Source organism: Mesoplodon densirostris, chromosome 16, assembly GCF_025265405.1.
Source record: "Mesoplodon densirostris isolate mMesDen1 chromosome 16, mMesDen1 primary haplotype, whole genome shotgun sequence".
Classification (NCBI taxonomy): domain Eukaryota; kingdom Metazoa; phylum Chordata; class Mammalia; order Artiodactyla; family Ziphiidae; genus Mesoplodon; species Mesoplodon densirostris.
The window spans coordinates 88006328-88032342 of NC_082676.1; the positions used below are offsets into that span (position 1 = coordinate 88006328).

Below are 26015 nucleotides of genomic sequence, written 5' to 3' on the forward strand. Positions count from 1 at the left end.
AATACCTGCCCAACTACGTTCATTCTACAAAAATATTTTTTTATTTTCATAGATTGATTGATTGGCCGCACCACATAGCATGTGGGATCTTAGTTTCCCCACCGGGGATCGAAACTGCGCCCCCTGCAGTGGAAGCGCAGAGTCTTAACTACTGGACCGCCAGGGGATTCCCTCTTCAAAAAATATTAACAGAACACCTACTGTGTTCTGGGCACTGTTCCCGGCCCCGTGACCCCACACGAATCAGCCCAGTGCGTAAGAGGGGTTCAAAAAACATTAGCTCCTTGCCCGATTTTCAAATCTGTGCACTGCTAAACATCTCCTACAAAGCAATAACCGCTTGTCAGGTACAGACATGTCAGTTAAAAGCTGGCCGTCACCTCCAGGTCACTGGGCCTCTGGTGCTTCACTGGTCCCTCAGGGCCGCCAGACGGAGAGGTACGGGCAGCCTGGTGGGGATGGGCTGTCCCTTTTACTGCTAAGTGGTGCGATCTAGTCAGGTGGAAAAGTGCTACTTGCTGGGTAATAAAAGCTTCCATTGTTCACCAGCCCTGGAAACACATTAATGAATAACCCAGTGTGCGGCCCCTGGCCCCAGCGGTGTGAACGGTTGTTAATACGGCAGGAACAGGTACAATCTTCCTTTTGTAGTTTTAAGTGGGCCCAGAGCCCCAGGTCGACCAAGGCCCAGACAACGGGATGGGCTCTCCCTGCAGACCCCTGCTGTCGGCCCACAAACGTGTGGTGGAGCTCTGTGCTGGCTCTGGACAAACAGAGAATCCAGCCTCAGGCACAGAGTTCCGGTGGTGTGTACCACGGGCTGTGGGGGAGGGGGGGGGCTTCAAGTGGGTGGAGGCAAGCGGATGCCTTCTGGAGGAGGGGGCACCCAAGTCAGCCCTGGAAGGGGGCAGGCCTGTGGGGGAGGGTCTGCTGAGACTGGCTGGCAAGCTCCTGACATTACAAGGGGCAGGGCCTGGGGGGAGGAAAGCTTGTCCAGAGGGGCCAGTGGTGACTCTGTGATGCTAAGGCCCCTCTGTGCTTACGTCCGGGGCCTGGCACACGAGGCTCTGCCCAGGGTGCAGGGCTGGGAGGGGCTCTGCTGGGGAGACCTGGGGTCCCCACTGAGCCCTTTCCCTGTTGTTACTGTTGCCATAACAACAATAATAAATGACCACCAGGGGCTTTCCTGTTTATGATGCATTTTTACTCTTATCTGTTGAATTGTGTCCCCAGATTCATATGTTGAAGTCCTAGCTCCCCCTACCTTAGAATGTGACCTTTTTGGGAACAGGGTCCTTGCCGATGTAATTAGTTAAGGTGAGGTCATCGGGGTGGGCCCTAATCCAATACAAGTGCGTCCTCATAAAAGGAGGAGATTTGGACACTGACACACAGGGAGAGGCCACATGATGAGGCAGAGATAGGGTGATGCGTCCACAAGCCAGCAACCCACCAGCAGGGATGGGAGAGGCCAGGAGTGGATGCTCCAATCTCAGACGACTGGCCCCCAGAACTGAGAGAATTTCTGTTGTTCTAAGCCACCCAGAGTGTGCACTTTGTTATGGCAGCCGCAGGAAGCTAACGCTCCTTCCTTCTCACCAGGCAAGCGCCAGGATTAGGCCCTGGTGCCCAGTGGGGAGAAGCCCCTGCAGACTCTCGGGGATACAGAGACCCACAGGCACAGCCTGCAGGACCGTGCAAGTCTGCTGTGTGTCCTTGGGCAAGTTGCTGAACCTCTCCGAACTTCCATTTCCTCATCGTGAGGAGATGACGGCTGGGTCATAGGGTCTCGCAGAGCAATTGGCGGAGGGTCCGGGCCTTTTAGAGCCCGGGGGTGGGGCCCTGGTGGTGAGGGCGGGCCCTATAGAGCGAGGGGCGGGCCAAGCGACCAGGGGCTGCTCGCCGCTCGACGTGATCGGCGCTCCCGCGGGGGCCTGCTCGGCGCTCGGCTCTCCGTCCTGCGTACAGCGCGCGTCGCTCTTGAAGACTCCGGGCGACGCCATCATGTCGACGGCTATGAACTTCGGGTCCAAGAGCTTCCAGCCGCGGCCCCCGGACAAGGGCAGCTTCCCGCTGGATCACTTCGGTGAGCGGGGGCGGTCGGGGCTCCCCGGCCGGACCGGCGCAGCCCTGGGCCGGCTCGTTGGAGCCGCGCGGCCGGGGCGGCACTGGCGTCTGCTCGCGGTGCGGGTGGGGCCGCTGAGGCTGGGTTCGGCCCGGCCGGGTCCGGTCCCGGCTCAGGGCCTCCCGCCGCGGCCCGAGGGTGGGTGCCGGACGGGGCTGGGGCCTCGGAACCGGGGAGGGGACGCGGAGTCCCGGCCTCCAGTCTGGGGCCGACGTTGCGTCGACAAGGTCCTTCGCGGGTGTGAGGCCCGCGGGGTTAAACGGGTGTCTCGCGCGAGAGCGAAGGACGCTCCTGATCGTCGCAAACTACGTGGAAACCAAGGTTTCGGAGATAGGTTTATGGATGGATTTTTTGTGTGCCAGCATTTCACTGAGAAATATTAGACACACGCGGCAACGTCGGGAGAATCCTGCGTGAGCTCCCCGGCGCCGCCGCCTGGATGCCCTCCTTCTCCTGTACTTGCTTTCCCACTTGGTACATTTGCTTTTTCCAGTCTGTTTCCAGCGTGTTTCGGGAGGAAACCAGTTTTCAAAGGGGGAGGAGGGGGGCTGCCAGTAAGGCTGCCGGGCGGGCCTGTCATGTTTTCACTTTAAAAAGGAAACACTTTTCTGTTTCGTTACAGGTGAATGTAAAAGCTTTAAAGAGAAATTCATGAAGTGTCTCCGGGACAATAATTTTGAAAATGCTTTGTGCAGAAATGAGTCAAAAGAATATTTGGAGTGCAGGATGGAGAGGCAAGTACACGCCAGCAGTTGTTTATGACTTCTCCCCGCTCCCGCGTCTCTGGCTAAAATGTTTATTCCAAGAGGTCGTTAAGTGTGGGCCTCACTCAGGCCTCAGTTCAGCCTGTGTTTCGGAACTGTAGGGCTGCTTGCCCGTGAAGTTGAGGCTTTTCAGAGATTCAGTTATACTCCAAGTTGTTTAGCCATCATGGGAACCTTTTCTCCAGTGATAGCATTGGACATGATTGCCTTCCTCCGAGTATTTTCTTTCCAAATTTGGGTGCTCCTGACATGTCATTCAGCTTTCAGAATCGCACATCATAAAAATGCTGACTGAGTCGAAAGACTTGAAGTTTTTTGGGTACGCAGCTTATTCCTTTAAATATTTTTCTTGGACCTTTAAACATTTTTCTTGGAACATAAAAGTATGTGCTCTATTGTTTTGTTCCACGTCGGCTCAGAGCTGTTTGCAGCGTGACAGGTGAGACAGTGGGCCCTGTAAGGAACGATGAACGAGGAGTGATTCTATCTTTTTTTGTTTGTTTGTTTTGCGGTACACGGGCCTCTCACTGCTGCGGCCTCTCCCGTTGCGGAGCACAGGCTCCGGACGCGCAGGCTCAGCGGCCATGGCTCACGGGCCCAGCTGCTCCGCGGCACGTGGGATCCTCCCGGCCCGGGGCACGCACCCGTGTCCCCTGCATCGGCAGGCGGACTCCCAACCACTGCGCCACCAGGGAATCCTGATTCTTCCTGTCTTAATCAGAATTTACTGGACCTCACCTTTAAAGAAAACAAGAATGCTCTTAACTGATCTGTTGAGATTTTCCTTAAATTAAGTACTATTGTAAACCTTCACGGGGAAAGTGTGTAACGTAAAATTACATCCTTGGGTGGGAACTTTTATTTCTGCCTTTTGAGCCCTTCATTAGTTCACTAAGGAGTCGAGTCATCAGAGGCCTTGTCTGAGGACAAGTTGACATAAATCTGAGTCCCATTTTCATTTTCCCGTAACAAGCTCAGACATTCCCCCCCAGGCAAGATCTCCTGTGCTTCTCAGGCCCCGGTGTGTTGAGGGCTGTTGGGGACACTGGGGCCTTTGCGGGGGACGGACCCTCAGGTGGCTTCCTGAGTCGCGCAGGCTTGCGGGGCTGGCATCTGACGACAGGCCGGCCCGAAGCCAGCTCTGCCGTCCCCGAGTAGCGCATCGGTCGGATCTGCACGTTCCAGTCACTCTCTTTCAAATTGATGCATCTTCAAAACACCTGAACTCCGTGAGTTTCTTCTTGGTATGGCCACGCCTCTGAGATTGAGATTGGAGCTGGTCTCCGCCCTGTGTGAGAGTGTGAGCAGGTCGCCCGCCTCCCCGAAGCAGCTCGGGTCACTGTCCCTGGGTCAGTCATCCCGGGGCCAGCACGCGGCCCAGCAACTCCTGCGTGAGGTTGCTCGGAGGGTTTGGCTTTTTGGGTCCCAGAGCAGCTCCTGCTGCCTGACCAGGGCTTCCAGGCAGGGCCAGCAGAAGGGCCCTCTTTTCCCCATTTGCCCCTGGGAGGGAGCTGCCCACATCTCCATGTGGTGGCCCCTCACCCAGCGCAGCTTTTGGGCACCAGCCTCCCTGGGCCGCTGAGGACGTGGGGAGACAGGGACGCGGCCAGCTGCTCTGTGGGTCCCACCATTCAAGTGGCTTCACTGGTTGGTCAGGCGATGTTTGGATGAATGTACGAGGATGTATGTGTTTCTGACTTGGTCAGTTATTTTGACTGGAGACTTTCAGTTTGTTTTCAATGAAAATCCTCAAACATACAAAAGCAGAGGATCGTCTGGATCTCCATAACCATCACCCAGATTCAGGGTCAAGATTTTTCCCATTTTGCCCTTACCCATCACCCTTTTTAAAAGCCTCTTTTCTCCTCCTCTTTTTTCCTTTCTGCTGACATTCCAGACCTTATTTTGCCCCTACCTACTTCACGTGTGTCGTTTTCAAAACCAGACCTCAGTAGAGTTTGCAAGTCGCCTCACGAGGATTCGGGCCCCGTCAGCCTGAAGTGGACGTGTCTGCGACTTAGGTGGGGGCACGTTTTCTCACAGCAGCAACTGTTAAAATTGGGGTTGCACTGTTGGCAGAGACCCAGCAAACACACGTGTGATCCACGACCTCAGGTCCGGTTCCCGCCTGAGGCTGGGCCTCCTGACCGGGTGCCCCAGGGTAGAGCAGACGGTCCTGGGAAGGCCCTCTGCCCATCCCAGGGTGCGGCCAGTGCACACTGGTTACTGTCTTAGGTGCGGGCGGGTCCCCTCTGGAGGCGCTGTCTCCTGGCCTTTTCCAGCTCCCAGCGACGCCATGTCCTCGGCCCGAGGCCCCTTTCTCCACCCGCACGTTCCACGGTGCTGCACGTGTCCCATCTTCTCTCCTCTTCACATTTTTTCTCTCTGACCAGAGCCAGCGAAGGGTCTCTACTTTTAAGGATTCATGGGATCAGGTTGGTCGCCTGGACAGTCCCTGGGGTCTCGTCTCCACATTGGCTGGTTGGCAACGTTATTTTCATCTTCATCCTTAACAGCCCCCCCCCCCGTGTGAGGTCCCACCACGAGCTCGAGGGATTAGGGTGTCCTTTGGGAGTCGTGGTCCTGCGACCACAGTGAAGTCTGAGCATCAGTTGTAAGAACTGTCGGCCAGTTGAACTCTTTTGGCAAAGATGTGGGAAGGTTTATCGTTATTTGCCTATTTGGGGTTTAAGGAGTGTCTTGTGCCTCCCATCGCTGTATAGTTGGTTTAATCCGCTGCCAGGTTAGATCGTGCCACCTGGGGTTTGCGATTCTGGGGACATCGTCTTAAGAACTGTTGCTGGGCCGCTGGGTTTCGTGCGCATGGCAGTCGGGGCAGGTAAAGGGGGCGGGGGTGGAGGGACTGCACCCTGGAGCCGCCAGGCTCTCCTTCGCCCCTGCACCTCGACCCGCTCTGCCTCTGGTCTCCTGCTGGCTGTCTAGGCGGCTGGCCCCGCAAGCTCCGGGTCCCCGTGACGAGGGAGGTGTGGCCGGGAGCACGGCGGGGCTCCTCTGTCCTGGCCTCGGCTGCTTCCTGCTCCTCGGGGTTGCAGGTCTAAGGGTACGAATCGGGGTCTGTTCCCAGGACGGAGTGGTTGGGGGTGAGATGGTGGCGGGTGCCCACGGCCTACCTCGGCCCCGCGTGGGCGGTGCTTGTCCTTCTCCCAGCCACCCTGACAGCTCTCACTTTTCCTTTCAGGCAGCTGATGGCACGAGAACCTCTGGAAAAACTGGGATTTGGAGATTTGGTAGATGGAAAGTCAGAGACAAGAACGGAACCGTGATGGGAAGAAGCCCGCAGTGCTGTGTGGGGTTGTCCGACGACCTGCCGCCCCAGCAGCTTGCTTGTAGGTACCGTGGCTCAGGAAGGGGCTTTGGTGACATCCCCGAGGTGCCGCTTGAAATCAAGACAGACACCCCTCCCTGATGGATGCGCCTCGTGGCTGGGAAATGGCTCGTCTTCTGAAGCTCCCAAAAGGATTCTGGAAAACCATTGTCCCTTTTAGATCCCATTTTCCCCCAGGAGTGTTAGGTTTTGTCTTTAAGTTCAGGTGTGTGATGGGGGTCCCGGGGAGGTGAGGTGCCGGATGACGTCTGCCTAGTGAGTGGACACCGCGGGTTCCTGTGAGATGCTGGATTCACATCACCGGTTCTGTGTGTGTCTTTTCGGTGCAAAAGTGATAAATGTTCACGAGTTGTGGTCTGTTATGTAGACAGAGATTGTCAGGAAAACGTTTCCTACCAAATGCTTTTCTCTTTGTACTCATAAATATACGTGCCTTTTCTTTCTTTTTTTTTTTTTAAACAAAAATAGAGGATAAGCTTGGAAGTGGGAAGCAGTCTGGCTTTTGATTTATCTGACTTCTTGATTTTTTTTTTGGTTATGCACAAACACCACGTATCTTTCTGGTCCAGGGCCATTTTCTGATTGGAATCAGATGATATTTGTTAAACTAGATGATTTAATTTTAGGAACTCATTTGCTGTAACTGAGAAACAGAACGTCCCCCCTGTCGATCGATGTGCACGGTGGCCTCCAGTGCTTTTACTCCGAGGAAGCCCCTGAGACGGCAGCCAGCCCTGCTTCCTGGCTAAACGTGGTCGGGGCAGTGCGTTCCCGCTGAGAGCTGCCCAGGGCACTGTCAGGACAGACCTCCTGGGGGTGCAGACCCCATGGTGGCGTTTCTGGGGTGCCTTGTCACGTGGTCTCAGAACCACAGCGGAGCCCCCGGACCTGCCCTGTGGACTGCCTGCTCTGGCCCCCGAGTCAGCTGGCTTTTGTCCCAGTGTGGCCAGTGCTGGGAGGATCCAGGTGTGTCCCCACTGGTGGGGACAGCCGGCCCTGATCCCCCCCTTCTTCTGCCTGGCGACCCAGGCTGGGCTCCGGGAAACCCTCGTGGTCTGCTCCTCGGCCGTGTCCAGTTCTCTGTGTTGACGTCCCTCTGCCTCGGTCCTACGGTGGTGGCCACACTCGGTCAGGCCCTCCCTGATGGTCCCTCTGAGGCTGCTCCCACCTCCACGGGGCTCCCCAGCACTGCTGGCCACGTTGGTGGTCCAGCACCAAGCGCTTCGTCTGCGGTTTGTCACTGTTCAGCATCGGCTCTCTGTCTGTGCTTCTAATTGTGCTGCAGGTTGTTTCCATATTTTTAGCTAGTTTATGAAAAGCCATGGTTTCTGTCAGCAAAGTGAGCCACAAAAATATTCTGTGTTTTCCAACAGTGCAGCGTCACACACGCACAAGGTTATTTATCGCAGCGTTGTCTGCAATTGGAAAGAGACGGGGCCCTGGGCGGCCGCAGGAAGGACTTGGGGAGAGAGAACGGAGGGCCCCGCGCTGCCCCAGGGGCGGCGCACCGAGAGCGGGCTCCGAGGGGGAACCAGGGCCCAGAGAACGTCGTGGTGAGAGAGGGAGAAGGAACCAGCACGACACCCGCGTGCCTGAGCAACAAGAAACTCCGGAAGGCAAACTGGAAACCAGGGAGGATGGTTGCTGACAGGTGTGGGGATGGGGGGCAGCTCTCTGAGTGCTTCTGACTCGGAGCCATGTTCTTGTTTTATGTGCTCGAAAGATAAACCGGGACGTGGGGGGGCCACCGTGGGACAGCGGCAGTGACCCTGAGCCCAGCCGTGTCGCAAACGCTGACTCTGCCCACGGCAGAGGGGCCGGCGGGACGGGACTTGCCCAGGTAGCTTTGGAAGATAGTGTTTTGACTAAAACTAGAGACAAAAAGACAAGATTTGTACCCTGGTTAGTATGTTTGTTCTTCATGTGGACAATGGTTCTGAGGCTGTGAATTTTAAGGTGGAAAAAGCTGGAGCTGTGTTGTGGGTGATGCGAGCCGGGGGTGTGGGATCCTGGTTCTCGGACATCTGCCAGGGCAGCGGGTAGAGAAGCAGACGTATAAGTGTGTATGCGTGCGCGCGCGTGTGTTCGTACGGACGTCCCCTCGCTCTGGGCACCAAGGGACCAGGGGCAGTGACCCCTGGCAGCACGGATCTGAGCCTCTCTCCAGCAGGAGGACCCAGGGGCAGGAAAGTCCAGGTGAGGCTGGACCCTCTTGTGTCAGAAAGTAAGGAATTGCTGGAACCATGCTGGGCTTGTCGAGAGGACATGCAACGGAGCTCCCAGTGGCCCGATGGGGGACCAGTGGAGCCGCAGAAGGAAGGACTGTAATGGGCTTCGGCTGCAGAATCAGTTCCTACCCAGGAGCCCCTGTTGATGGAAATAATGAATGGGGTAGACGTATCAGTGCAGGAAGGGACACCCCTCCTCCGGGTCCCAACCCACATGGGAGGAAGGGGCGTCGGTGGTCCTGAGATGGGTGGGCGGTGTGATGTGGAACAGTTTTGCCTGGTCTGGAGGGCGCCCCGCGAGGCACTTGGCAAACAGCTGAGGCTTCTCAGCGTGGTTGCCTGACTGCCCGGCCCCCACAGCGCCTGCCCCGACCGATGCCCTGAGAAGGCGGCATTGCTTCTGCCGTTGTCTTGCCAGGAGTGCCCCACCTCAGTCTGGTGGGCACACGCAGGCACACCTGACATGAGGGACGGGCTGCAGAGTGAAGAACAGCGCTCCCCAGGAGGGCCGCGTCCTGGAGAACAGATGGAGGGGCTGCCCCGGGCCAAGGGTCCAGGGAGGCTAGGGCCACCAGGGAGCCCGAGGGCCCGCAGGTCAGTCACAGCACTTCTTGTCCTGTGCTCGCATAGGGTGTCGTTGGGAGAAGCAGGCAGACAGAACTGTGGCCTGTTTCTGCAACTTTCTGGAAGTCTGGAATTATTTCAGAATCGTTTAAAAAAATGTTTTGTGCTAAGCTCTTTGTAGTTGAACTTTCTATGTACGTGATTGGGTAAATACTCATTTTGAAACATTCATGAATCTCAAATAGAATGCACACGCAGTGGCTTCTGCGTCAGGAGGGGACAGTCGGGCTCTTGACAAAGGGCAGCAGCTTCCCGCACTGCCTGCTGGCTCCTGGGTCTCAGTTGCTAAAAACGCCAGGCTCGGGTCCAGACGTCCTGTCTGGTCCTGCCAAAGCTCCTGTGAGATATTTTTAGTTGCCCATCATTTGTCATGTAAAGAATGCCTTTTATTTCTCGTATATACTCGTGATGATGAGCCAGTGACATTATTAGAAGACAATTTCCAGAATGTTTTCCAAGTGTCCTCCTTAGGCAGGAGGTAAGCCGGAGCAATCAGGTCAGACCTGGGCCCACAGCTGCCTTCCCGGCAGGTGAGGCTAACGGAGCCCCTTGCCCTGGCTCTCACTCCAGCCCCTGGGGCAGAAGCTTGGGGCGCAGGGCCAGGCCACCCTCCGTCTACAGCCTCACGCAGGCCTCCACTCTGCTGGCTGGGCCCCAGGTCCTTTTAGCAACTCTGTGAAAACCTCAAGCAGCACACAGGGTGGCTGGAATATGTTTATTGTTCAGGAAGGCAGTGTTTTTATTTTTTAAAAAGCAAGTCAGGTTTCTTCCCCACTAACAGGTCAGCACAGACTTGGTGGCTTAAACAACACACTTATGCCCCAGCCTGGAGGCCACAAGTCCAAAGGCTCCCGTGAGCCCCCTCCTGCCAGGGGTTCTGGGGAGGGTCCGTCTCCTCCTCTTCCAGCTCCTAGAGGCGCCGCGCTCCGTGGCCCGAGGCCCGTCCTCCATCAGACCCAGTGGCTTCTCTCCTCCCCGACTCTGCCTCCTCCCCACACCTCTCTCTGGCCCTGACCCTCCCACCTCCCTCCTGTTAGGGCCCTCGTGATGACATTGGGCCCCCTCCCGCCCCGGCATAATCCTGCCTCCCTTCTCAAGACCCTTAACCACACCTGCACAGTCCCCTTTTCCATGTGGGGCCGCAGAGTCTCGGGTTCCGGGACCAGGACGTGTGCACTTCAGGCCGGTCCTCAGCCGGCAGCACCACCTGCCGGTGGTTTGGGAGGACACTGGAGCACAGCACGGGGTCCCTGAGAGGCTGGGTGGTGGGTGGCTTGCTCAGGCTCCAGGACAGCTGAGCGCTTGTCCTAATGATCCACAGCAACCCAGTTGTGGGTCGAATTTTCTCAGGGCTGAGTTTAAATCCCTATTTTTTTGGGAATCTTTGGCACTGGCTTTGCTGCTGCTTGTTGCTGGCAGACGACGGAGAATGGGTATGTACTTAATAACCAGGATCAGAGTCACTGCCGGCGTGGCGTGTGGGACGGGGCCCCCCTTCTTGTCAGGTGTCTGTCTGGACGTCCCCGATTCTCTGCAGGTGTGAGCAGGTTTGGAACCCTGAACAGCAGGTGTTCAGGACGCCTGCCAGTCCGGGTGGTTTCCTGGTACTTTTCTTTTTTATTTTAGAAACTTTATTCTCCGTCAACCTATTTCCATTTTAAGAGTTTGTGGAAGAACAGCTTAAGACCACTCCGTGGCGGTTCCTACCCGCTCAGTGGCCTGAGCAGCGGGGAACTGCTGAACAGGCACAGGGGGCACCTGCATGCCTTCGGACCAGTCCGCCACCTCTGGCTGAGCAGCAGGGAACTTTCTTTATGGCTGTATTTTATAACATACACGTATCATTTTTATAGAAACAATAAAATCATTAGTTTCAAAACGCTCATTGTGTTTAGTTGTATTTTATGTCTTCTACAAGTTGCGTGCCTGTGGTTGTAACTTGATGCGGCCCATGAGCAGAGACTGTGCTGGTTTGTGTGTCGGGTGCTGTGTGGACTTGCTGGTTGAGGGCAGGCTTTCCGCCACCAGGGTGTGGACCCTGTCGGCTCTTAAGGGAGGGGCCGCGTTGGTTCCTCGTGGGAAATGGGAGCTCCGGCAGTGACCCTGGTTGGGGGGACAGGCTGGCCCCCAGGAGCATGTCTTCCCATCTGCGGTGCCGCTTCCCCAGCCTTTACTGGGGAAGAAAGGGCTCCTGTCTCTGGTGTCTGTCATTCTACCTGCCTGGTGCTTGAGGTCAGTCTTTCAGTGAAATTAGGTATTTATGGACTAGAAAATAGGGGCTTTATTGTTGCAGGAGGCATAGGGAACGTTCTGTTAACCTGTGGAGCAAGTGACCTTAACACTGTGAATAAAGTCTCTCCTGGAGGGATGGAATCACGTCTCAGCTGTGCTTGTGGAGTGGGGGTCCCACACCCCGGGAACAGGGCCGAGGGGGCTCCTGCAGAGCCCTGGGGGGGAGCGGGCGTCGGGGAGTCTTGGAACCTTCTGGGAGCCTCCATCTGCAGGATTCTGCCGGCTGCCCTTGCGTGGGATTTACAGAGCTACGTGCGAGGGCAGGTGAGGAGCCAGCTTCCGGGGCCCCAGCGGTGCCTCTGGTGGCCGCTTTCTGACTGTGAAGGGAAGCAGATCTCTCGGGCCCTGGGGACAGAGCGACGCCCCACGATGGACGCTGGGGGCTGCAGACTGAGTCGGGGGGACAGGGCTTTCTGAGGATGCTGAGCCGCGTTACCACGTCAGGGCAGTGGTGGGGGCAGTTAGGGTTGGTTAGGCCAGGAGTGGGCCAGCCTTGCCACCGAAGGACAGAAGCCTGGGGGCCTTCCCCTTCCGGCGACTGCGGTCCTGGTGCCTCCGGGACAGAATGTGGTGGTGTGGCGGCCCCTGCTGGACGGTGGCGGCACTGCAGCGCCTGAGTCACCTGTGGGAGGGCTGTCCCCGGGGGCCCCCGAGGGGACAGTGTTATGTGCAGCGGCCTCCACACTCCAGGACCTAAAGATTGGACCAGGGCTGTGCACCCCTGAGGCCCCAGGTCCTGCTGACACGGCGGCCCAGCTGGGGGGCCCTGAGTGCAGTGGGGGCCCCAGCTGAGGCTCATCAACTCTTCCTGCCTGGGCCAGCGCCCTGCTCAGCACGGGCTCAGTGATGGCGGCAGGGGTCTCGCCGTCCACACCCGCGGGCTGTGTGCCAGAGGGTGGCGGAGCCCCGTTCAGAGGAGACCACCCTGGGGCACAGGGAACTGGAGGAGGGCTCGCGCCAGGCCTCCCTTCCCGGCCTTGCTCTGAGCAGAGAGTCCTGGGCGTGATGACCGTGGGGCGGGCTTTCCAGAGACCCCCGTGCCCTCGCTGGGTGGAAGCGCCCCAGACTTGGCTTCTGACCCCAGCATTTGATGGTTACCACCCTCACGGCCCCGGATGGACTGCGGTCAGCCGGGGGTTCTCACTAGGTGGTAGCTGAGGCTCCTCGAGGCCGTTCCCGCGTGGCCAGAACCTGAGCTGAGGGGACTCAGGCAGAGTGGCGGCTCAGGAGAGCAAGACAGAGACCGCGGCAGAGGGATAGAGGGAGAGACACAGAGAGGAGAGACACAGAGAGGGAGAGACAGAGTGCGCCAGGTGGAAGCCGCATCCTTTCACGGCAGCCTCGGAAGCACCGTCCTCCCCGGTTGGAGTGCTCCTGGCTCCCGCCCCAAGTAGGGGCGAGCAGGTAGATCCCACCTCTCAGTGGGAGCGGGGAGGAACGTCAGTGATGTTGTGGAAGACCCTGGGGGAGGGGAGATGGATGGATGGTGGATGGACAGGGTGGGGCACAGACAGAGGGCCCCTCTCTGGGAAATCCAAGACCCCTCACGCCCCGCCCCATCCTCCTGTCCGAGGCCTCTCCCGACAGGTTGGGTCAGAGCCCGGGCCCGGCTCTGTTTGCAGTCTGCAGAGCCTGGTGAGCTGTGAGATGCTTCCACAGCCTCCCTTTGGGAGTGGGGGGAGTCCCTCGTGCTCAGTCCTCAGACAGGCCTGTGGTCTGACCCTGGAGACACGCCTCAGGAGGCAGGTGACCCAGGGCCTCCCCATCACTAAGGGCTGCTGAGGGGCGGAATGAAGGACCCCTCCGTTCAGTGGACCCGGTGGGCTCAACACAGGGGCTGGGACTGTCACGTGGAAATACTCTTCAGATCGAGGACTCACAGGAGTGGAAACGCACACTGCCCTTCCGTGACCGGGTTCTCTCACCGAGCATCGCGTGTTCAGGGTTCGTCCAGGTCCTAGCTGTGTCAGCACTCCCTTCCTTTCCTGCGGCGAGTCCTGTTCCACTGCAGGGAGGGACCCTGTTGTGTGTATCCATTCATCTGCTGATGGACACGGTGGTTCCCCTTTGGCTCCTGTGAGTAACACCGCACGTACGTGTTTCTGAGTGAACGTGTGTTTTCTGTCTTGGGTGTGTACCTAGGAGTGGAACTGCTGGGTCGCGTGGTGAGTGTGTTTAAGCGTCAGCACTGGCGAGTCTCTGGCTGAACTGCCCCCGTCCCAGCGTGTGTGCGGCCGCGTCTCGTCTCCCTGGCCACGCGTGATGCTGAGCATCGTCACGTGCACACCGGCTATCTATGCGTCTTCCTTGGAGAAGGCTCTGTTCAGATCCTCTTCCCGTTGACTTGTAAGAGTTCTTTATAAGTGAGTTTTTAAATTTTATTTATTTATTTTATTTTTGGCTGCATTGGATCTTCGTTGCCGCGCGCGGGCTTTCTCTAGTTGCAGCAAGCAGGGGCTACTCTTGGTTGCAGTGCGCTGGCTTCTAACTATGGTGGCTTCTCTTGTTGCAGAGCACAGGCTCTAGGCACGCGGGCTTCAGTAGTTGTGGCACACGGGCTCAGTAGTTGTGGCTCGTGGGCTCTAGAGCGCAGGCTCAGTAGTTGTGGCACACAGGCTCAGTAGTTGTGGCTCGCGGGCTCTAGAGCGCAGGCTCAGTAGTTGTGGGTCACGGGCTCTAGAGCGCAGGCTCAGTAGTTGTGACTTGTGGGCTCTAGAGCGCAGGCTCAGTAGTTGTGGTACACAGGTTCAGTAGTTGTGGCTCGTGGGCTCTAGAGTGCAGGCTCAGTAGTTGTCGCGCACGGGCTTAATTGCTCCGCGGCATGTGGGATCTTCCTGGACCAGGGCTCGAACCCGTGTCCCCTGTATTGGCGGGCGGGTTCTTAAGCACTGTGCCAGCAGGGGAGCCCCTATAAGTGAGTTTTGAGTTGTGCTGATTTGCGTGTGAACTGCAGATCCACGGCTGGATGTTGCTGCTGCTGCGGGCTCCCCAGACTGCATCTGGGACCTTTCCCCGCGGCTCCCGCCCCTGCCCCAGCCAGGCCGCCCGTGCTCACTGCCTTTGGGAAGCCACGTCCTGGCAGCCTCGCTTCAAGCCCGAGAGATGCTCCACCCTCCTCCTCCTGCCAGATGCTGGTTCTCTTAGGGACACCAAGCAAAAAAAAATTTTAAATGTCCCCAAACCCACTAAACAACCCATAGCGCCCTGCCCCCACAGACACCCCACCCCACATGTCACCTCTGGGGACAACCCTGAGACCCTGCCTTCCCAGGGGGTCTCCAGGGCCAGTGCCACTGTCAGATGGAGAAACCATCCTGGTCCCAGGGGCCTGTCCCTGCTGCCCCCTGGCTTTGGGGTGGCGAGGGGCCTCCATATCTGTGTCTGTTAAGCACACGCAAAGCTCCTGAGTGGCCGTGCTGTACCAAGGGTCACCTTTTCTTTGGGTTTTTCTGTGTTTCTCTTGGTGGAAAAAAAAAAAAAAAAAAGATCCTTTTTGTTGGGGGTGGGGCCGGAGGCTGAGGGCAGAGGCTCAGGAGTTGCACTGGGTGAGGGCTTTAAAACAGGAACTGTCCCGAGCCACACCAGGAAGCTGGTCCTCGTGGCCAGGCGTGTCCCTGTCGCTCATTTTAGCCACCATCTTCGTACCATCTCCACCCTTCTGGGAGGTGCTTGCTTCCTCAGCCCCCGTGAGTCCTGGCCCCCAGTGGAGGGCTGATCCCAAATCCCCAGCTACCCCGCTCCTGGGAAGACCCACAGGGGTCCCCTCCGGGGTCTGGCTCAGCAGGCCCAGGGAGGAGGGTGGGCGCAGGCGGAGGGATGCCGCTGCAGCCCTGCCCGAGGCCCCAGGAGGGTTCTGGCCTGGTTCCTGCCCTGCTCCCTTCTCGCCCAGTGCCACCCCGGAACCTTGTGGCTGCTCAGCCCCAGAGCCACAGCGTGTCCAGGGAAGGGCTGGAAGGCAGCACCTGCTCTCCCCACCCCCGTGCCGGGGTTTGGGGCTAATCCATCCTAAACCGGGGTCTCAGGCCAGGGGTGCTGGCACAGCCTGGGGCTCCCCGTCTTCTCCGCTACTTATACGGATCAAGCTGCTAAGGGCTCTGCATACAGCAGGCGCTGCGAGAATGCTGTCGAGGGGAGGGGCCTGTGGAAGGAAGGGCCGGGCTGCCCAGAGGCCAGCACCTGCGTCAGCCAGGGAGCTCCGAGCATTGCTGCGCCCCTGCTGCTGGCGACCTCTGCACTCGGCGTGTCCCCTCCCCTCCCCGTCCGGGCAGGAGTGCCAACCCACCTGCTCTACCGAAGCTCCTTAGGAGTCTGGGGACAGCTGCCGGTGGCTGGGGGCTGCACTATCCTCTGTGGGGATGGGGATGCCTGCTGCACCCCCACCCCGGTGCCCCCACCCCCTCCCAGTGCCTGTCCTCTGCCTGCCAGCACCCCCATCGCCTTGCAGCCCCCCTTGGCCCTCCGACCTCACCTTCTGGGCCCTCCCCTTCCCTCCCCCCACTGCCCATCTTCGTGGCCATCTCCCCACCTCCCACACAGCCCTCCTCTGCCCAGGCCGTTGGTGCCGGTGCCCAGCGGGCCCTGGCCCCTCTCCCCTGCCCAGCCCCCTCCTGGGCGGCCCACCCGCTGCAGCCGCCTTGCCGTCGACTGCCCTGGACTCTGTCCCCAGCCCTGGAGTGGACCCCTCCCTGGATCTTCTGTGGGCTTTAGCAGCCCCACTGTCCCCAACGCCTTCCTCGGGCCACGAGGCCCTGAGTCCCGGGCATTTCCCGTCCCCTACACCCAGGCAAGCACAGCTGTCTCCCCACTCACCCTCGGGTGCCCCCCACAAAAGCAGACAGAGTGGTCACTCTCCTTTGTCCCCATCCCCCTCAGGACAGGAGCCAGACCCCCAGGGCCGTGCGGGGACCCTGGGGTCTGGCCCCCAGCACCTCCCAGCAGCCCCAGGACCCTGGGCCAGCCCCTGTCTGGCTGTGGCCCACCCTGGGCTGCCTGTCACCTTCTGAATTTTGTGAGTCCTGAGCCCCGCACCCCAGCCCCACTGCACCCCGTGCCTTCACTCCAGCCTGGGCGCCGGGGCGGGGGGCTTCAGATTTTGGACCTGCCTGTCTCCTCTTTCAAGAGTCTGTTTCATGACCTGGCGCCTCTTCTTGAATTCTCACTTCCTCCTGCCTACCTGGACAGTATCTTCACCTCCTTAGCCAGGTGGGAAGACAGAGAAGGTGAACAACCCACCGCCAAACAGGGCGTGGCTGTGTGCTCAGCCCTGCCTGCTCCGCACCTGCCCTCCTCCGAGGCCCCTCTAGCTTCCCTGCCCCTCTTGGACCCTCAGCAACCCTGCCCTGCTCGAGGGGTGGGGTGTCTCTTTGTTTCCGAGCTGTATGTTCATCCCAGCCCTTCCACCTAGAAGCCACGTGCGACCTTGGGTGTGATTGAACTGCTCTATGCCTCAGTTTCCCCATCTGTAAATGGGGATTAAATAAGAAAACACATGCGAGGGGTCTGACCTAATGCCTGGTGCCGTTGGTAGAGTAGCTGTTGTTGTGATTGACGTCAGCCTGTCTTCGTTAAGTGACGTGCTCCACTCTGCTGTGTGGCAGGTTCCGACCCTGGCGTGGGGACCCAGAGATGAAAATGCCACCCATCCCTCCCACAACGCCCTAGAAGGACCGCGTCCCTGCTGTTGGGCAGAGTGGGCGGCTGGGGGCCGGGCAGGGGCCAGGCCTTGGTGAATTGGCACCAGCACAGCCTCCGCGGAGGGCAAGGTGGCAGGCCTGTCACCAGTTGGGATGCTCTTCCCCTCGTCCCAGAGGTGCCACTGCCAGATGTGGACCCACCCGGGACGCTTGGAGAGCGTCCGACTGTGATCCCAGCAGATGGAAAATGCCCGCCCCTCAGCCAGGCACTGGGGAACAAGTCATTGTCCAGCTCTGAGTGGAACGCAGCCATTGGAAAAGAAAGGGGTAGATCTGTATGTATGGACTCGAAAAGGGGTATGTACAGTTTACTCAGTGAAAATAAACCAACCCAAAACCCCCAGCAGCAGACCAGAGGAATAGGGACTCCCTTGGTGTCCTAACAGGCCGAGGACCATTCTGGAAGGACGCTAATGGTGCTAACAATGGTTGGCTCACAGTTGCTGGGGCGGGGGTGGAGGTGGGGAGAGGCTGTAATTTTTCAGTGTGGTACTGTTTCAGTTTTTTTTAACAAGATGCATCGTTGCATTCATAATTTAAGAAGAAAATGAAAAGAATTTGAAAAAATGCAGGGGCACATCACCTCCCTCCTTCCCCATGTTACTACCCTCTTGTCTGGGTCCTGGCCTCCTGGCTCAAAACGGGCTTTATCGGGAGCACCGCGGCCCACCCCTTGTCCTGTCCCTGCTGGGTAGACGGCGGGAGCCCTTCTCTGGCCTGAGCACCCACCGCACTCACTGGGCCTTACCACCTGCCGGCCATCTCCTCCCAGGGCAGCCATGGTGTGAGCCCCGGCACCCAGCACTGGGCACACACCCCTCCCTCCAACAAGCATTCCCAGCGTGCCCATTGGACCTGGTGCGCTGACCCCCTGGGCGCACAGTAGGTGTCCAGGCGCTGTTGGGGCCCAAATGACCGAAGGATGATCTCACCCAGGCCTGTGGTTATTCGGTTCCCTCAAGCCCCCCACCACTGTGGCTGGTGGCCTCTCGCTCGGGCAGGTGGGCCGCTGCGCTGGGATAGGGTGGGCGGAGGCGGCGCCGGCGGCGGCGGGCAGACCTCCCCGGGCGGGTCCCCGGGCGCGCGGGCGGGCGGGTTCCCGGGCGCGCGAGCTGGGACGCCGGGCGCGCGGGCTGGGACGCCTGGCCGGCGCGGGAGGAGGCTGCCCGCCCGCCCGCGCCGCTGGGGGCCGCCCGCGGGCCGCGCCGGCCAGAGCGCGCCGTGCGCCCCGGGCCCCGCGCCGGCACACGCTCGGCTGCCGCGGCGGCGACGAGAGCGGCGGCGGTGGAGCCGGGCCGGGCGGCAGGAATGCGGAACCGGCGCGCGGGCTGAGCTGCTCAGGATGGCGCAGGGGCGGCGGCGGCGGGCGGCCTGCGCGGCGCCCTAGCGCGGCGGGGCGTACGCTCCCCACCCGGCGTCGCGGGGGGCGGCAACGCGGCCATGGCCAAGGAGCGGCGGAAGGCCGTGCTGGAGCTGCTGCAGCGGCCAGCGAACGCGCGCTGCGCGGACTGCGGCGCCCCGGGTAGGTGCGGGCAGGCTGGCTGCGCCCGGGGTAGCTGGGGGCCTGGGTGGGTGCGGGCCGGGTAGTGGCCGGCCCGCGTGGGGGAGGGCCCGAGTGGATGCGCCGGGGTGGGTGCCGGCCTGGATGCCAGCCCCGGGGCCGGGGAGGGGTGCTGCGGCGCCTGCTTGGCGGGGTGGGGGGTGGCGTGGGCAGCGCAGCCTGGTTCCCGCTCGGGTGGGGCGCGGGCCCGAGGGCACCTGCCGGGACCCGGACATCGCCTGCCCGCCCACGGCCCCTGGCCTGCGGCTGTGTCGCCGCCTCCCCTCCCCCAGGCTGCGTGTCTCGCTGTCACCCGCGGACCGCCGCCGCCTTGCGAAACCTGGGGCTCCGCAAAGAAAGAGGAAATCGCGGCGGGCGACCGGCTGCAGGGAGGGGACGGACAAGCGGGCCGTGGGCCTCTGTGCGTGGGTGTGGGGGTCCACCTGGCCCTGCCCCCACCTGCGGGTGACGTCATGGGCCCCCGCCTGGAGCCCCCCTCTAGCCCTGCACCCCGCGCCAGGGGGAGGAAGCACCTGCCGCCTCCACGTGGACCCCGTGGGAACGGGCGCCCCTCCCCCCACCCGGCCTCACTGCTCTGGGGCAGGTGGCCAATTCAGGTGGGGCAGAGGGGCAGGTGCAGCTCGGAACAAGCACTAGGCTCCCCGCATCCCATCCTCCCGGCAGGCATCTCCTAGACTTTGCTCCTGGGTGGCGCCCGCTCCGGGTTGATTTCCAAGGCGCCAGAGCCCTGGGTCTACGTGTGCTGGGATTGGCAGGAGGAGAGAAGGCTTTGCCCTCGGACCAGCGGCGCCCTGCTTCTGGGCTGGCAGCCCCTGGCGCGGCTTCGCTGCGGTGGGGGTGGAAGAGCCCCGAGAGGCTCACCTGCTCAGGCCCCCAGCAGGGAGGGCGGCTCAGCTCAGGGGCTGTCCCCAGGCTCTGCGGGGACACACAGGGCGCTCCACTTGGGGGGGGGGCTCCTAGCCTGAGCCCCTCAGAACAAGCCTACCACAGTGGGGAGTGGCCGAGCCCCCAGGGAGGGAAGGTGGGAAGACTCTGCATTTGTTCTGAGACTCCTGTTTGAGACACACAGTCTCTGGACACCCCGCAAGTAGGACACCCTCCCCCCAGCTCTCCTCTGCTGCTCGCCCGCTGGGCTGGGAGGGGTCTCCGGTGCAGCCTCCGCCCCCGCCGAGTGCTGGGCATCTGCTGGGCAGCTGCAGTATGGCTTCGAGAGGCCACGCCAGAGCTGGAGTGTCCCAGAGGGGCGGCAGGCTGAGGGCCTTTCCCCGCCGCCCTGAGGGCCCGCCTCGCCTCGGCCGTGACCGTTCCCTCCGAGCCTGCTCCCGCCCGCTCCGCCGTCCCACCTCCCTCTCCCAGACCTGTATTTCCACTTGTTGGGAGAGCGGCCATGCCAAGCAGCAGTCTGGTGAGGAAGGGCGGTCAGCACAGTCTGCTCTCAGGCTTGGCCTGGGGGGCCCGGGCAGCGGGGAGCTGGCCCCGGCCCTCTCCTTCCTGGCCACCCTGCGCAGCGGGGGCTTCTCTGGACCCAGAGCCTCCCTGGCAGGAGGGACAGTGGGCTTCCTTGGTGTCGTGGGCCCTGCAGCTGCTGTGCCCACCCACCCACTCGGCCCAGGGGCGTGGCCCTCCAGCAGGTACAGGGGGTCGGGAGCGGCCGGCTCTCCCTGGTGTCGGGCCCGCCTCTGCTTTTCAGACTCGGTCCATGACCTCAGCATCTTGCCTTATCTTGTCTGGCAGCCTGAGGAGCAGACAAGATACGGGCTGTTGCCCCCATTTTACAGCTGGGGAGACGGAGGCCTTGAGAACTTGAGCTGTCTTAGGGGACATGGGGCCTCAAAGGCAGCCCAGCTCTCCTGCCCTGACCTTCCGTGACCCCCATGTGATGCCCGCCCATGGTCTCTGCTGGAGCCCCACTGGTCCGTCCATGTTCTGGGCCACTGTGGAGTGTCACTGGGACCTCCCATCCCTGCTGTGGCCCAGATAGGCAACTCGGGCCCACTCTGGCATTGATGGGGGCTGGAGGGGGCACAGAACACCGTCACATGGACGGGTTCATGGCTGCTTTTCTCAACTGAAGCCCACCAGGAGCCGGGTGCCTCAAGGGTGAGGGTCCCCACGGCCTGCACTCTGCACCACAGGACACGGGGTGGTCCCCGGCCCCCCTAACCACCAGAGCAGATCTGGGCAGACCTCACAGCTGGCCATGCAAGGGCTGCTGGGAGGAATGCAGTCTGAGGTTGACTGCAGCCCCCATGGGACCTGCTCCCAGACCCTCCCATTGTCCTCTCCAAGGACGGGTCCCCTGCCCTTGAACACAGGGCCTTGTCTAACAGCTTCCAGAGAGGCTGCTCTCATTGCAGGCCTGGCGGCAGTGGGGGGGGGGTCCTCCACCTTGGGGGTGTGCCTCTTACTTCCTCTGAGTCACCTGCCTAGTTGGGATAAATGACAGTGTCACCTTTGAAGCTCAGGTCTGATGCCCAGGAAGGACATGGCCTCTCAGCTCTTTCATTGGGCTGAGGTGTGGGTTATCTTTCTGTGGGGCTTTAATGCATGTCACCTGGACCTTGGGATTGCCTAGAGCGCCAGGCAAAACCAGCTCTGAGCACACGTGGGCCTTCTGATTGGCGGTGAGGTCTGGGCTCGTTAAGGAGAGCTTTCTGAGAAGACAGATGGTTTGGGACGGCAGTGTGGAGACCCTGCTGCTCCTGGACCGGGGGTGTCTGGGTATGAGTGGCCCTGGGGGCCCATCCTCACAGCTCTGCCAGGACTGGAGCAACTGCCTGCAAGACCAAGGGGGTGAACTCAGAGCGGGAGGTCCTCCCTCAACCCTGCAAGGCTTCAAGGCAGAGGTGACTTTTCAGACATCGCTGTGAACCTGGGCAGAGAGGAATTTAGGGAATTTGGCTTAGTTTGGGAGAGGGTCCCCTGAGAGAGTGGTTGGCAGGGGGCTGCTGCGGAGTGGGCTGGGCAGGCAGTCCCTGCTCCCTGGGGCCGCAGCCCACTTGGGTTTTGAGTTAAATTGTTTTTTCATTGTGGTAGAATATACAAAACAGTTATTTTTCAGTGTGCAGCTCAGTGGTGTTAAGTACATTCACGTTGTCGTGCAGCCTTCCCCACCACCGCCTCACAGCTCCTCTCCATCCTGCAAAGCGGAAACTGTCCCCATTAAACACCGACTCCCTCTTCTTCCGCAGCCCCCACCCTTCCACTTTCTGTCTCTATGAATCTGACCCACATAAGTGGAATCACACAGTATTTGTCCTTTTGTGTCTGGCTTATTTCACTGAACATCATGTCCTCAATGTTCATCGTGGTGTGTCAGGTGTCAGAATTTCCTACCTTCTTTAAAAAATTGAGTTATAATTGACTGTCACGTCTTATTAGTTTCAGGTGTACAGCGTAGGGATTCGGTATTTGTACGTGTTGAGAAATGATCACCACAGTAAGTCTAGTTAATATCCTTCATCGCGCAGAGTTTTTCCTTGTGATGAGAACCTTTAAGATCTACTGTCTTAGAAACTTTCAAATATACAGCACAGTGTTATTCACTGTGGTCACCATGCTGTGTCTTACACCCGCAGGACTCATTTATTTTGTAACTGGACGTCTGTACCTTTTGACCCCCTTCACCCATTTCACCCACCCCACCCCACCTCTGACAACCACCAATCAGTTCTCTGTATCTGTGAGTTTGGGGTTTTTTTGGTTTGAGGTTTGGTTTTTTTTTTTTTTTATAGATTGCATATACAGTATTTGTCTTTCTCTGTCTGGTTTATTTTACTCAGCATAATGCCCTCAGGATCCATCCATGTTGTCACAAATGGCCAAGTTTCCTGCTTTTTTATGGTTGAATAATATTCATATATATCACATTTTCTTTATCCAATCATCCACATTTTAGCTATGGTAAATAAGGCTGTAATGAACACGGGGATACAGATATCTTCTTGAATTTGTTTTCATTTCCTTCAGTAAACTATCTAGAAGTGAAATTACTAGATGGTATGGAAGTTCTAGTTTTAATTTTTTAGGAATGTCCATACTGTTTCCATGGTGGCTGCATCAATTTACATTGTCACCCAAGTGTACAAGGGTCCCCTTTTATCCCCGTCTTTGTCAACACTTGTTATTTCTTGGTTTTTTTTGATGATGGCTATTCTAACAGGTGCGAGGTGATACCTCAATGTGGGTTTGATTTGCATTTCCCTGATGGTTAGTGATTTGAGCATCTTTTCATATACCATGCCATCTGCCTATCTTCTTTGGAAAAGTGTCTCTTCAGAGGCCTTGCCCGTTTTTTAACTGAAGAGTTTTGTTTCGTTTTGTTGCTACTGTATGAGTTATTTTGGGTATTGGCCCATTATTAGATATATGATTTGCAAATATTTTCTCCCATAGGTTGCCTTTTTATTTTGTTGATGGTTTCCTTTGCTGTGCAGAAGCTTTTTAGTCCCACTTGTTTATTTTTGCTTTCGTTGCCTTTGCTTTTGGTGTCAAATCCAAAAAATCATCACTAAGACCGATGTCAGAGAGCTTACTGTCTATGTTCTTCTAGGAGTTTTATGGTTCCAGGTCTTACGTCCAAGTCTTTAATCCATTTCAAGTTAATTTTTGTGTATGGTGTAAGATAGTGGTCCCAGTTCATTCTTTTGCATGTGGCTGTCTGGTTTTCCCAGCACCATTTATTGAAGAAATTGTCCTTTATCCCTTGTATAGTCTTGGCTCCTTTGTTGTAAATTAATTGACTATATATGTGTGGGCTTATTTCTAAGCTGTCTATTCCACTGATCTGTGTGTCTGTTTTTATGCTAATACCATACTTTTTTCTTATACTGTTTTGATTACTATAGCTTTCTAATACAGTTTGAAATAAGGAAATATGATGCCTCCAGCTTTGTTCCTCTTTCTCAAGATTGCTTTGGCTATTTGGGCTTCTTTGAGGTTCCATACAAATTTTAGGATGGTTTGTTTTTGTCAAAAATGCCATTGGAATTTTGATAGGGATTTCTGTAGATATCTACATTGAATCTGTAGATCGCTTTGGGGGGTATGGACATTTTAACAGTATTAATTCTTCCAATCCATGAGCCCAGAATATAATTCCATTCATTTGTGTCTTCTTCAGATTCTTTCATCAGTGTCTTATAGTTCTCAGTGTACATGTTTTTCACCTCCTTGGCTAGATTTATTCCTAGGTATTTTATTCTTTTTGATGCAATCGTAAATGTATTGCTTTCTTTCTTTCTGCTAGTTCTTTTTATTAGTGTAAGGAAATGCAGCAAATTATTGTATATTGATTATGTATCCTGCAACTTTACTGAATTTGTGTAGTAGTTCTAACATTTTGATCGAGTTTTAAGGTTTTCCATATTTTATATCATGTCATCGGCAAACAGTGACAGTTTTACTTTTTCCTTTCTTATTTGGATGCCATTTCTTTCTTATTCTTGCCTATTTGCTCTGGTTAGGACTTCCAATACTTTGTTGAATAACAATGGCAAGACTGGGCTTCCTTGTCTTGTTCCTGATCATATGATTTTTATTCTTCATTTGGTGTATCACGTTGATTGATTTGGGAACGTTGATCCATCCTTGCATCCCTGGAATAAATCTCAGTTGATCATGGTATATGATCCTTTCAATGCATTGTTAAATTTAGTTTACTAATAGTTTGTTATGGATTTTGCATCTCTGTTCATCAGGGATATTGGCCTATAACTTCCTTTTTTCGTGGTGTCTTTGTCTGGTTTTGGTATCAGGGTGATGCTGGCCTTGTAAAATGAGTTTCAAAGTGTTCCCTTCTGTTATTTGGAAGAGTTTGAGAAGGACTGGTATTAATTCTTCTTTAAATGTTTGGTAGAATTCACCAGCAAAGCCTTCTGGTCCTGGACTTCAGGTTGTTGGGAGGCTTTTGATTACTGATTCAATCTCCTTATTAGTAATTAGTCTGTTCAGATTTTCTGTTTCTTCATGATTCAATCTTGGTAGGTTTCATGTTTCTAGGAAATTATCCATTTCTTCCAAGTTGTCCAATTTTTTTACTTCTAGGTTAATACCATTGTGGGTAGAAAAGATGCTTGATGTGATGTCAGTCTTCTTAAATTAGACTTGTTTTGTGGCCTAACAAATGATTTATCTTGGAGAATGTTCCATGTGCACTTAAGAACGTGTATTCTTGTGTTGCTTCTGGATGGAATTTCCTATGTATGTCTGTTAAGTCCGTGGTCTAATGTGTTGTTTAAAGCCAGTGTTTCCTCATTGATTTTCTGTCTGGATGATCTAACCATTGGTGAAAGTGGGTTTTAAAGTCCCCTGCTATTACTGTATTTCTGTCTATTTCTCCCTTTAGGTCTGTTAATATTTGCTTTACAGTTTTAGGTGTTACTTACGTTGGGTACCTAAATATTTACAAATGTTATACCGTCTTGTTGGATTGACCTCTTTATCATTACGTAGTGACCTTCTTTGTCTCTTATTACAGTACTTGTTTTAAAGCCTATTTTTTCTGAGTATTTTTTCTAAGTATAGCTATCCTAACTCTCTTTTTTTCCCCATAAATCTTAGCAATATTTTCTTTTTTTAATTTAATTTTATTTATTTATTATTTTTTTTACATATATATATATTTTACATCTTTATTGGAGTATAACTGCTTAACAATGGTGTGTTAGTTTCTGCTTTATAACATAATGAATCAGTTATACATACTAACTCTCTTTTGATTTCCATTTCCTTCCTTTTTTTTTTTTTTTTTTTTTTTTTTTTTTGCGGTATGCGGGCCTCTCACTGTTGTGGCCTCCCCCCGCGGTATGCGGGCCTCTCACTGTTGTGGCCTCCCCCGTTGCGGAGCACAGGCTCCGGACGCGCAGGCTCCGGACGCGCAGGCTCAGCGGCCATGGCTCACGGGCCCAGCCGCTCCGCGGCATATGGGATCCTCCCAGACCGGGGCACGAACCCGTATCCCCTGCATCGGCAGGCGGACTCTCAACCACTTGCGCCACCAGGGAGGCCCCATTTCCTTCCTTTTTAAGGTCAAATAGTATTCCATTGTATGAATGGACTCTAATTTACTTATCCATTCTTCCACAGATGGACACTTGGGTTGCTTCCACGTTTTAGCTATTGTGGATAATGCTGCTATGAACATGGGTGTACAAACATCTCAAAACTCTGCTTTCAGTTCTTCTGGGTATATACCCAGAAGTGGAATTACTGGGTCACTTGGTAATTCTATTTTTATTTTTCTGAGTAATCTTGTACTGTTTTCCACAGTGGCGGTACCATTTCATACACCCACCAACAGTTCACATGGGTTCGAATTTCTCCACATCCTCACCAACACTTGTTGCTTCTGTTTCTTGGATAGTAGCCATCCTAATGGGTGC

The 26015-nt window shown here is 56.6% G+C and overlaps 2 protein-coding genes across 6 annotated transcripts in view; both read left to right on the forward strand.

Moving 5' to 3' along the window:
• The first annotated feature begins 1969 nt into the window (after positions 1–1969).
• Positions 1970–26015, forward strand: part of LOC132476526 (cytochrome c oxidase assembly protein COX19) — a 48001-nt gene continuing 23955 nt past the window's right edge. The window contains exons 1-3 of one of the 2 annotated variants that reach the window (XR_009530148.1): positions 1970–2086; positions 2748–2863; positions 6093–6236. Coding sequence is in view for 1 of the 2 variants with exons in the window: in XM_060078520.1 (XP_059934503.1) it covers positions 2005–2086; positions 2748–2863; positions 6093–6173 (279 nt within the window). In the remaining variant the exon portion in view is untranslated. Of the gene's footprint in view, positions 2087–2747; positions 2864–6092; positions 6726–26015 lie in introns of those variants that run through there. The other variant, XM_060078520.1, reaches the window with a different exon arrangement.
• ADAP1 (ArfGAP with dual PH domains 1) overlaps positions 18442–26015 on the forward strand; it is a 73154-nt gene continuing 65580 nt past the window's right edge. For 2 of the 4 annotated variants that reach the window (XM_060078514.1, XM_060078515.1), the window contains exon 1: positions 18442–18594. In XM_060078514.1, the coding sequence (XP_059934497.1) occupies positions 18513–18594 (82 nt within the window). In that variant the 5' untranslated portion in view covers positions 18442–18512. The remainder of the gene's footprint in view (positions 18595–26015) is intronic. The other 2 variants (XM_060078516.1, XM_060078517.1) reach the window with 1 other exon arrangement.